The 12,342-nt window shown below is 37.0% G+C and overlaps 1 protein-coding gene across 1 annotated transcript in view; it reads right to left on the bottom strand.

The window, feature by feature from the left end:
• Positions 1-12,342, bottom strand: part of LOC118427565 (filamin-C-like) — a gene marked incomplete in the record, with an annotated part of 99,051 nt that overhangs the window by 74,172 nt on the left and 12,537 nt on the right. The window contains 4 exon segments of the mRNA XM_035837403.1: positions 3,355-3,532; positions 3,904-4,339; positions 6,613-6,724; positions 11,581-11,736. Coding sequence (XP_035693296.1) covers positions 3,355-3,532; positions 3,904-4,339; positions 6,613-6,724; positions 11,581-11,736 — 882 coding nt within the window.

Genomic DNA, 12,342 nt, shown 5'->3' with positions numbered 1-12,342 from the left:
AAAATACACTTTGAAACCTCAGCTGTTTTTCGGTCACTGTTACAATGTAGTTAATATAAATAAACTTTGCTGAACATTCTTTTGTGATGATGACTAGCTTAGGATTATAAGTCTACTTTCAATTTGAGGACAGTTATTGCCATCAAGTCTAGCAATCTTATCTGAGTTACAGTTTACCTACTACAACTGTAGATGTACCCTCAAGTTTGCAAAAAAATCAATGTTTCAAACCAGAATGTTGCCTTAGAGCCAAACGGATACATGGTAATATTCTATACCATATATTACTTCTGAATCAAGACTTATGTGGTTGTCCATCTTGTGACTATGGAAATCAAAACTTTTAGAATACATGTAAATGATACAAAACAGAAAGCAATGCTTCTGGCAATACCATTCAAACATCAATGTGTATCAAATATATCTTGAGAGCTTTTCACATAGCAAGGATTGAATCTGCCCCTTAAGTCTTTCCTTATTTTCAATATTGCCTATCTAACGCTGCAGTAGGAAAATGAATTTGCAGTAGAATCCCGAAAATGCCGCCGCGCTTACCTCGCTACCGTTAGCAGCTCCTTGAGCAGCCCCCATCCCAGCTCCGCCACAATTCCCTCTCTGCTCTACCCTGCTCTATTGATTCCTCTCATCTCTACCAAATGTCTTCTGATCTCCCAAATTACAGCTAACTTGTAAATTTGTCTCCCCGAAAATTGCACAGCATGGCGATAAATATGACAAAGATGTTTCCTCAATTTAAGTTTGATGATCAGGCGGCTCGGAAGAGTCTTAAGATGGTGTGATTGATTTGGCAAGACCTTAAGTGCTTGGTGAAAACATAATGGGACACGCGGCAAGCACATTACGAGCTGTTTCTCCGGGGACTGCCTCCCATCATGCATGTCTTTAACAGAGGAAATCAATTTCAATGACGAATTGACGAAGCAAGTTTTACAGATGGCGAGTCTGGTTGGTAGCTTGATGAGGACGACTAATCTTCTCTCTGCCTGCTAGACAAGATAACAGTCTGGGACCAAAATAACAGCTTTTACGGTACCCCCACTAAAGATGGTAAAACTTGCCCAAATTTGAAATAATGGTTCAATCTTGATACTGTAATTACTAAGGAAGAGACCTGATATTGGTGTGTAGAATGAAGAAATGATTCAGTGAAACATTCTGGGACCAAAATAACAGTATTTATAGTACCCCCATTAAAAGACACTCATGAACTTGCGCAAATTTGAAATAATGGTTCAATCTCAAGACCATGATTACTGAGGAAGAGACCTGATATTGGTCCGTAGAATGAAGAAATAATTTAGTGTCTCAGCCTTTGATTTGGCTGTCAGGACAAAGAGAATGGAATTCAAATTGGTCCTTCATCAAGTAATAGGGACATAACAAGCAAAAAAGAAGATAATGCTTTTCATACAAAAGACTTTGATTATATTTTCAACGTGGCAGGCACTGTATCAGGATATGGCATCAACTCTGTTTTGATATACTGTTGATAAATGATAAAGAATAAAGGGGAAAATGTCTACCAAGTACTAAGTTACTTATCATCTTCATTAAGTCTTTGATTGCAGATTGCTTCTTTGCCATTACTGTGACAGAAAATTAACAAATAATTACATTCTTTTTTGTAGATTCTATAGAAATAAATGATTTTGAAGTTGAGCGGACTCCCTTCATTTTTCTCAAAAGGTATTTATCACATTGTTTAATATATTTTTTTAATGTCAAAATGAAACTAATTGCTTAGCAACAACTTGTATGTGCATATTTCACAGAAGAAATAGGATTAAGTACTGACTTTTGTACCTAAAAAAGGTATTTTGGGACCATGCACAAACTTTTGCACCATGGTGCTGAAATGCCTTCCATTGACTCTACTTCAGTCTAATGCTTAAAAGTATGCTCTTAAGTTTACAGGAGGACAAAGGACCATCTTCTGCAATTCAAAATGTACAATAATCTGCAAAGCTGTTCTGAAAAGCTAAAGAATTCACACCAAACTAAAAGAACATTCAGAATTTCCATCTACAATGTATGCTTAACTTGTACCCCGAGGTAAATTAATTAAACAAGAAACTGTTTGGAAAGGTAGTCTAAAATATGATTCAGTAAGATAAGGGTTTATTAATTTCTACTGGAATGAATAATGGTTAGTATCATTAACTAAAGGTAAGTTTATAAAAACATGCATGAATTATGTTGAAGAGGTGTGAAGAACAAGATGGAAATGTTGCAAACAAAAAAATGTTGCAAAAATGTTGCAAAGGGAAACTGCAGTAAACTAAAATGTGATGTGACGCAGTCATGGGTAAGCAGGAAAAAATAGAACTTGTGAAATATTGTGAGGGATTTGATATGTATAGGCACGGTAAAAATGTTATCAGCAATGAAGGCAGATGACTACATGTATATGGTATGTAGTTAAGTGGAATGATATGTGTGGTGTAACAACTCTTGTAATGAAAAAAGATGACCCCCAACATTCAAGTAATTTTGATGCTAAGGATTAATAAAAAGCCAACTCTTCATTAATCATGAATTTATGAATTTGTACTTCATAGACATTGAAAAGCACAATGATGTGGATGCGTATATGTAGAAATTTTCATTTTAGTTTAAATATACAGTTAAAAATACAGTTTTATAATGAATTCAGTTAAATAATATCTAACTCTGTGCAGATGCTTCAAACGAAAATTAGTTATCTTCTTGTTGTGTCATGTATCATGTCCTGGGTATTTCCACATTCAAAGGATGAGACGTTTATGAAGTTTTATTTAACTTATATCATTGTGTACTAGGCTGTTGTAATTGTCATTGTTGTCAGTGGTACAGTTTACCAGTCATGATAACATAAATGCAATAAGTATAAACTGCAAATTAAACAAGCACCAGCAAGCAATAGTTAAAGCACTTGTGACTGACAGCTAATCTTTAGATATCCAAAGTTTAATTAAAGAGTTCAAATTGAATATCAGGAAGGAAAAAAATGCTTGATTTGTCTTCCGATAACAGGCTTAATATGGCTGGTGCCGTTCACATATTTTTGCACAGTGTAATAATTGCAAATCAATAATTTCAGTCATTATTGTTTATTTTGCTGCATCCAGTATGAGGTTGAGATCATTACAAAATTCTCAGAAATTCTTTAAAAATTACCAGATGCTAATGCTATATAAGAATCAAAGTTATTTTCATAGCAAAATGTCATCTTGTGTTTCAGAAAAGTTATTTTTATGGACACACAATGGCATGATTCCAGCTGCCAGTCACAAAAGCAAAACCAAAGTTAGAAAACAGAAGAGAGAACAGATTAGTTGCCTTCTGGACAGGTACCTCCGGCACAATCAGTGGCTCATCCACCATCTCCATGGCAACCTCCTGGTGACAGCTCATTGGTAGAGGCTGGTGGGTTGCTACAGGCGTCGGCTCTTCCCTTGGTGATGGGGGTGCATACACGTAGGTTGTAGGGGATGGAGGCTGATAGACAGGAGATGGTATTTCTGAATAGTACCTGAAAGCATACAGAGGAACGATTTTTTATGTCTGAAACATGATAGAAAAAACTGAGACCAATGAGATAATATATTATATGTAAGTTGATAAGAACTCATTGTCATAATGTGAGAAGGAGCATATTTTGGACATACAATGACAGTACATTGTCTACATTGTGCAAGTAGTAGACTCGTGAAAAATGTCACAATCATCATGTGAAGCAAAGCTAAACCTATTAATAAGTGAATAAATGTTATTAATTGCACCATAATTTGGAATGACAACTTGTAAAGGTGTGTAGCACCTGCTTTGTCATCATTTTTCTTGTCAGTTGTGAATTTGAATGATAAAGAGTCTAACCAACCCATGTCAGTGAATGGTTCATACCTTGCAGTTTCCTGTGTTTCTGCCGGGTCATTATCAGATGCAGGCGGGGATGGGGGAACGAAGAATGTCGTTGACTCTGCAACTACAGGTGGTGGGGAGGATGGGGGTGGGGGGAAAGTGAAGTCTGGTCTGCCTCGGACTGGCTCCTCTGCATGGCTGGGTGTAAAGGCAACATTAGGCTCAGCTTGCATCGACTGTTGTACTTCTACTGTAGTCGAGGATTGCAGCTCTGGTTGGGTCAGAACTTCAGTGTCTAACAAGTTGTTTTCGTCGTGAAAGCCCGAGCTACGGCGGCGGATCAGTCTGCCCTCGGGATCAGCCTTGGCCTGGACTTGCGCGATGTACGACATGATGGCAAGCGATGGCACCTGGCCACTGGTGACTTCCTCTGCAGTGAACGTTGGTGTGACACCAAGGCTGTTTCCCCAATTCAGTGCTGAAGATAAACAGAATACAAATTTTTACTTTCTTATTCCATCAGAATACCATGTTACAATAAACATAAAATATTCAGGGTTAGAATAAATGAATGCAAAAAAGCATAATGTTGATAAACACACAGCCTTCACACAATGTAAATGCTCACGACAGGGATATCACAGTAATAATCAAATATACCAGACAAATTTTCAGGATCAATTAATTTTGCCTATCAAACCTCTCAAAGACTAAAATCTTTTACACAGGAGCTTGTATGCAGAGCAAAGATTTTGCAAAAGATACAGTACCTTCACCAGGTCCAAGTTTCAAAAAGGATATCCCCACTAACACAAAGACACACTCAGACAATCAGCTACTTAATACTTCTCATCACAGCTATTACAATCAAATACATCCTCTTGATGTGTCCTATTTCTTACAATTTCTGCCCAGCAGGTGTGTTTGTTCATTATTTCAAACCTGTGTCGTGCAAAGCGGAATACTCTGGAGACCATGACAACCAATGGGATGCGCTGTTAGCGCCCTAAATTTCGACTGACAGGCTATACGTTATGTGGGTACAATGCTTGCATGTTATCGGGAAATTAAAAGATCATGAGAGCTGGGGGTGGGAGTAATTTGGAAGGACCTTTGGAAATCACGGGGGATATCCTTTCTTTGTGCAAAATTACAGATTCTGACAACAAAATTGCTGGGGAGGCATTTGCATCATTCTGAAAAGCTGCATTGCCATTTATCAACTTGATAAATCATCAATCAATTGGTGAAGAAGTGTTCATGATTAATAGATAGATTTCTGTGAGTTAATTATGCATATGCCTTGGACAGCATCTTTGCTCGTCTTGAAACTGAATAATTCTTTATTTTCCATATCTTGATGAATTATGATCATCAGATTTGAGGAAAAATTAAGCACAATATCATCAACAATATCAATTGCAACTGTGGACGTTACTGTGGACAAAAGACAATAATATTGTAAACTTTAAGATATTTAGCATGAGCATTTCCAATCATGGCAAAGTAACTGTAACAAAGCATTTTTCATTGAAATAAAACAACTTTCTTTGATATATTAAGTCATAAGAACACTTTCAACTTGGTGTTGCATACATATCACAATGTTGAGTAAGACAGTTTTGGCTCTGGTTTTTTTTTTCCATGTCAATAGGACAAAAGCATGTGATAGTTTTACTGTTAACTGCATTTCAATTTATCAAATCATTTATTCATCTCCAAATTGATTACCGTTTTTGTGATTTATAGCTGAAGGGCTTGTGAATTAATAATTTTTCTGTGCAATTGTATAACCTGACATAACCTTGCTTTAGATACACTATTTGTCCCCACGATTGATATTTTTTTTTGGTAAGGACATGGTCTGTGGACTTTCAACAAAAACTCATTACACACTTGGAAGGTGAACACACATAACAACAACTTTGGCATGGATTTCAATGGCCTTCTTTGACATTCCTGCATCATGTTGACCTTGTCATGTTTTACAAAGGCATATCTGTTGTTGTGAAATAAATTTTCACACTAACGATAAATTCTTATACACAATACAATTGTTATATTCAGCATTAATATTTCAAATTCATGATTATTTTACAAGAAGCAAAACTATGAATCTAGCCACATGGGACACCACAAATACAAAAGATAGCTTCTGATTCAAACAAAGACATTTCCATCAGGAAAAAAACTATTGTTACACCTGTCTTGTCCTTACCTGTTACCGCTATATCATCTTTTGGGATCACCTGGTTGAATTAAGCCATGTGACCATATTTCCAAAGACTTGCAAGGCATTAGTGTATAATTTAGTTGCCCAAATATCTAGTGTGCTTGTTTTTTTAAAGAAGGAACACAAAACTGAAATATCTATAGTATACTACTTTTCTGAAGGCAAATTTGAACCTTTGCAAGCTTGCAATCACCACATGTTGCAATATGTACATTTGAATGATGTGTTATCAAGCTATAACAGTATGGATTTACCGAAGAACAAGTTATATGGTCGAAGATACATTCTGTAGTTTCACAGTGATGCCTATTTATTCTTGCCATCTGGCACGCACTAACCCTAACCCAAACCCTAACCCTAACCCTAACCCTAATCGTAACCATAAACCCAAACCCTAACTGTAACCCTAACCCTTACCCCTTAGAGCCTTAACATAGGGCATGTAGTTTGTGTTATGGCTAGGGGCGTACATCTGTCACCCTTGCCCCTTTCAACCGAGTTGCTCCCCAAATACGTACCTTGTGCAATGTTGTCACTAGCCTCCTGTGGACTGAGGCTGTGGTAGCTCGGACAGGCCCCGCCCAGCTGGTGCATCATCCCGCACAGGACACGCCCATCTGCAAGGTCACCCTGGCGACGCACATGGAAAACAAACAACTGTCAATCAAAGATAAAAAGGCTGGCTTTCAAAATCCAACATTTTGCAGCCTGGTTTCTTTTGCTAAGTTTTCTTCTGGTTTCCTGTGAATCTGGGGACCATTGTTCTACATAAAGCACTTATAATAAATTCTTTCATTTAGAGGATTCTCCACATATCTATTCAAAACAACTTTTAGAAACTTAAAATCTTCTATGATTACATTTTACTTTTAATAATTACTTTAAGAAATTAATAAAACATTTCTACTCCAGCATGTAGCACATCATTCTTATCATCATCATCATCATGTAGCCAGATATTTTGTTCAAAACTATCAAGTAATTCAAAGAAAAGGCTCTGTGAAATTCAAGCAGAGCTTTAACTTTAATTTGCCAGCAATCAATGCTATTAGCGCTCTCCTCCCAAGGACATTCTGTTGTCCAGCCAAAGAGCATAACGAAGCATGTTGCTATTGGACCCATCTCCCAAGAGCATAAAAAGACTACAGAGACTTACTGCTTTAACTGTCTTGAATGCAAAAAGGCTCTTAAAGGGATTCAAGGGGTCATTAAGTTGTGTGAGTTAAAATTTTTACAAAAGACTTTGTGGTGAAAAATACATCAAAAGCAAATGGGTTGCATTGGGGTTTACTAATAGACTGATTTTACTTTGTTTCATAGTTGATTGTTTGGATATTGATCCCCATTGACCTCATTTAAGTCCTTTTCCTATTGACTGTAATGACTCGTAAACTGAAACGTACAATGTTGTCCCAAGGACTGCACAAAGCAATCTCAATTAATTTAGGATAAGGGTTTGTCCAGCATTCATTCTTAAGATAGCAACACAAAATAGCTGAAATCTTATGGGATAAATGGAAATACAAAAAGATGGTGGTGACTCTTATGCCACTTGAATCAGATCTTGTGGAATTTCTGATTGATAGTCATGACAATTTTCTACTTTGCCATCAATTTGTAATGCATTTGGCTTAGATTTACCAGATATCCTATTGAACATTGAAGTCAGTCTATTTATTGTCAACTGAGCCTCAATTTTATCTTAATGACCTGAAATCCTTGCTTGCTTATAAAGTTCAGACAACAGAGGAAGGTACTGTGTCTGCTGCTTTCATGCATGGGTGACTTCCAGGCAACTAATGTGAGCTTGACTGGAATCTGAAGTTGGGGTGAAGAGCATGGAACTTTCCTTTTATTTTGTAAACGCAGACAGGCAGGACTTCCAAGGTCATGCCTTTCACTCGTAAATCTATATGTTGTTCTACAAGCACTGTTAGAAAAAATGTGCATGGCAAATTTGATTATCTGAAAATGTATGCTTTGCAGTGGGTGCAGTATATTAGTTTTTTACATTGGCTAAAGATATTCTTTAAATATTGAATTGTGGAAACATCCAAAGAAGCTTTTGAGTCTAAAGGGTCATACAAGAACATAGCATTCACTGCATGATGTATTTTTTTGTTGTGTATACTACTATCACATTTTTATGACCTAACTTCTTAATTTGTACTGTAATATTAATAATATTAGGGCTAATATAAACTAGTGATTACCATTTTACCTATTAGACTATTCTTTCCTTACTTTAGCATGGTCATTTTGACCACAAAGAAACTAGGCAAATGTATAATCTTACCTTGGTCTACAGTATAGTCTTGGTCAGATTCAAATTGAAATTCGAGTTAACTGAATACCTGTCCAACAAGTCAAAGGACTAACATTCTTGGTAGGTCAGCACAACAGGGGTTCAAGTGCAACCACAACGCAACAATGGAGTACTTAGTATTATCATGGAATCTGCTTAACATTGCTAATCTTATCATCCAAAAACATCAAAGTGGGAAAAAGCTTTCAATGTTTTTATTTGCATTATCCAATATTTTGGTGAAAGTCTTGGGGCATAAATGTCACTTGTTTCCTTCAAATTGTAGGAGTTGTCTTACTTTCCAGTGACTACTGCTAAATTCCCATTTGAGGAGCCCAAGCCAAATATATTGACACCCAACCAACCATTTGAAATGCCAACTTCAAATTTGTCAATGAATAATGTATGCCATGCAATGTTGCTTGAATCTTACTTGACTAGATACCTGAGTGCATCAAACTGTGAACAGTCCAATTTTGTAACTGACATCCTATTCAATTGGCACAGAATAATACTTAGTCTAGTAGTTCAAGAGCCTAATACCAAATGATTCTAATTGTGTTTAGGATATTTCCAGAAGATAATGAAGCTGAATGCATATTTTACTATGGAAAATTATGACTGTTACAAGAAAATCTTTCAACATTAGATGATGTTTCCATGCAATCCCTTCTGAAAATTCTAAAAGGCTGCAGAACAACATGATGTTAGGACCATAACTGGCAGACAATCTGAAGAAATATTTTTTTGAAAGAATGAAGATTTTCAATTTCAAAAGTCCTTAATGTACATCTAACACTATCAATGATTTTTATTTTACTTTCTATAGAAAAAATACAGAAATAGAAATGTATTGCTAATGTAGTCTGTCATCTTCTGTCAGAAGAAAAATCTCCTTTAAAAAATAAGAAAATTACCCAAAGAATTGCAAATGTTACATTAAGTTAGCCTATTTACTGCACAGACACGTTTAAACCATAACTGCCATGGTGTGAAAAATGTGTGCTAAGCTGTACTAACTACAAGTAACGACCTTCAAGTAAACGAAGGTCAAGAGTGTCATTCATCTGCAAGGCACATAATGTACATTATTCCCCAATTAATTTGATATATCTCAGCAGCTCGGTGATTAGCCCTAAATGTTAATGTGTCCCAGAGGAATTTGGCATTATTTCCATCAGTGCTTAACATGTACGTATGTGGGGCTTCAACGTAATGTCACGGTTGTACGCTGACAATTACAAGGAACATCTGGGTTTGAAACTGAGACAGCCGATTTCAACACAACCAAGTACAGTAGTTGGTTGTCAACCCCCCTGAGTATCAATTTGGGTGCTTTCATGTTGGATTTCAATTGCTTTGATATGTTCAATTGCAACAAAATGTGCTATCACATTCTGTTTTTAGAAGTTTGAACATATTATGTTCATGAGTCTGCATCTAGTAGCTGTTATTAAGAAGACTCAGTCAAATCCAGTAAATAGATGCACCTTCAGTTGATTTTTAGCGTTATGTATTCTACTGTTCATGCAATTAGCCTTTGGGAATGATTTTGCAAAATAGATAGATTTATCTAAAAGATTATTTTACCCACTCCTTACTTCACTGAAAGACATAATTTTACTACCATTTTTTCATGTCTTTGCTTGTAAATTCATGTCTTTGCTTGTCATTTCTTCTCATGATGCTATCCATGTGCAAGGATAGCATTGATTTGGTGGATATTTGGAAAGTACATGTAGCACACTATAACTTCAAGGTTTTCTAGGGGGAGGGGGGTTCAATACATAGAAGTTGCATGGCAATGAAATCTTTGAGCCAGATTAATGGTAAGAAGCCTATCATTCAGTGACATCATCTCTGCAGTCCTGACATACATGTATTCCAATACAGTGTACATCAGAAACAAATACTTGACTTGCCAAGGCCTCATGTAATGTAGAGGTGAGAAACTACGCCTGTACCCCTTTGACGTCATGCAAACAGCTGTGATCCGACAATTTGATGGCTCACTAAGTTGGGAAACAGAGCAGTAACAAGCTCTTTCACACCATATACAAAGGCTACATTTACAAAATACCTGCATTACCTGAATCCAGGCAGATAGCCAAACTAATATGCCCATCTCTTCAGCAACATCAATGAAAAATCAAGCTGAATCAATGAAGTTAATGTTTTTAAAGACCAAACCAAAGAAATACATTTTTTCATGTCTAATTTTCCTGCAATGTGACTATCAAACAACTGGTCAATTATATTATTTTTTTTAAACATTTTTTTTGTAAAACTTAGGTCTAGTTAACCCTTACAATCACAATGAAACCTTCAACCATCTCTCCACTTATGCAAAATAACACTTTCCATCATTATATTTTGTCTTTCCACCGGAGTACCTTTCAGCACCAAGGAGATAGCTGATGCATTAATTGGAGGCACCGTCAGACTCATCCAATTGATTGGATTTTCCAACCGCAAATAAAACCCCTTTTAGCCCAAGGATCAATGTGCTCAGTATGTTACCATAAACGTCTTGTTTTAGGACATAAAAATACGATATGCAGTTAAGCATAAAGCTGTTTTTATGGCCTCCAATCCAAGATATCTTACCTCGTTAGATATATTGAGAAGTTTATACACCATGAACGGGCCACAAAAGTTTAAGATCAAATGAAGATGCATCTTACGAGGAATTTTGCATGGGAAAGGGGTACAAGAAAATCTACAGACATGATAAAATTGTACGGATAAGGAACAAAAGGCAATATGGTCTGGTTATAGAAAGGGTGGAAATATGTCATGTTTCTGATTAACTTTTCATGAGAGTTTTACACGATGCAGTCCTTATAGTTAAAGATGAAGTAAAAGTTAAAAGTTGCCCGTACATCTGTAACAGATGCTTTTATGCTGGTGCCCATCTCCATTTCTGTAGCCCGTGGGCCGCACAATTGTGCAAGCCACTACAGCGGAGGCTAGTCCGCTGGTAGTGATGTGTGTTTCACTCCCATACTCTTCCTCTCCAGTGCTGAGTGCTAAGCAGAGAAAGCAGCAGGTGCCATTTCTAAAGTCTTTGGTATGACTTGGCCGGGGATCAAACTCAAGACCTACTGAATGCAAGGCAAACACTACCTACTCAGCCATTGCAGATTGAATAACGATGTTACAGTAACATTCTGTTCCTCACCTGAAAGTTGTTGACCTTAGCCTCAGGTACCAGGCTGTTGAGGGCCTGAAGAGCAGCATCATAGCCTGGTCCATCCTCCTTTACATAGTAGGACAGGTATGTCATACCAGACAGCTCATCTAAGGATGGGTCTGAGAAGTCCTCTGGGCTCACAACCTGGGGTTATGGCAGAAACAGAGTTAGATGTGCAAAGGTTAGGAGTGACTGGTTCGTAACATCTTCATGTAAACAACACCAACTGCCCTCTTATTTTAGACCATGTGCCATGTTTGACTGTAGATTAATAGAAACTTGGTAAAAATTACCATCAACTTTCCTATACTTTGCTCTTGTTCCTTGTGGACCGGTAAGCACCCAAACCCGTGAATGCCTGACGTTGACGGTATAAATTTCCTGATCGGTCCAAAATCCGGTGCACTGATTTTTTTCAGGTCTGTTTTTGCATTGGTTAAAAAAAATCTCATATGTCTGACCTCCATTTTCTTTAACCATTGTCATATATCAGAAATGTGGGGCCCAAGAGACTGAATTTCCAGACTAAATGTAGAAGTGTGTGGGAATGGAAATTGGTAATCAACTGGTTCCTGGGACACAGAAACAGCTGTCAGCATTGAATACCAACAGAAACCACCTGTCAGGTGGGACATTCAAGGTCACTGATGACAGGCATGCATGAATCTGTAGCTGAGAGAGTCTACCTAATCCAGTTGTTTTGATTATTATCATTTTCTTATTTTTACATGATGTATCATATTCCTGGGT

Source organism: Branchiostoma floridae, chromosome 12, assembly GCF_000003815.2.
Source record: "Branchiostoma floridae strain S238N-H82 chromosome 12, Bfl_VNyyK, whole genome shotgun sequence".
NCBI classification, from domain to species: Eukaryota; Metazoa; Chordata; class Leptocardii; order Amphioxiformes; family Branchiostomatidae; genus Branchiostoma; species Branchiostoma floridae.
This window is presented reverse-complemented; position numbering and strand designations above follow the sequence as displayed.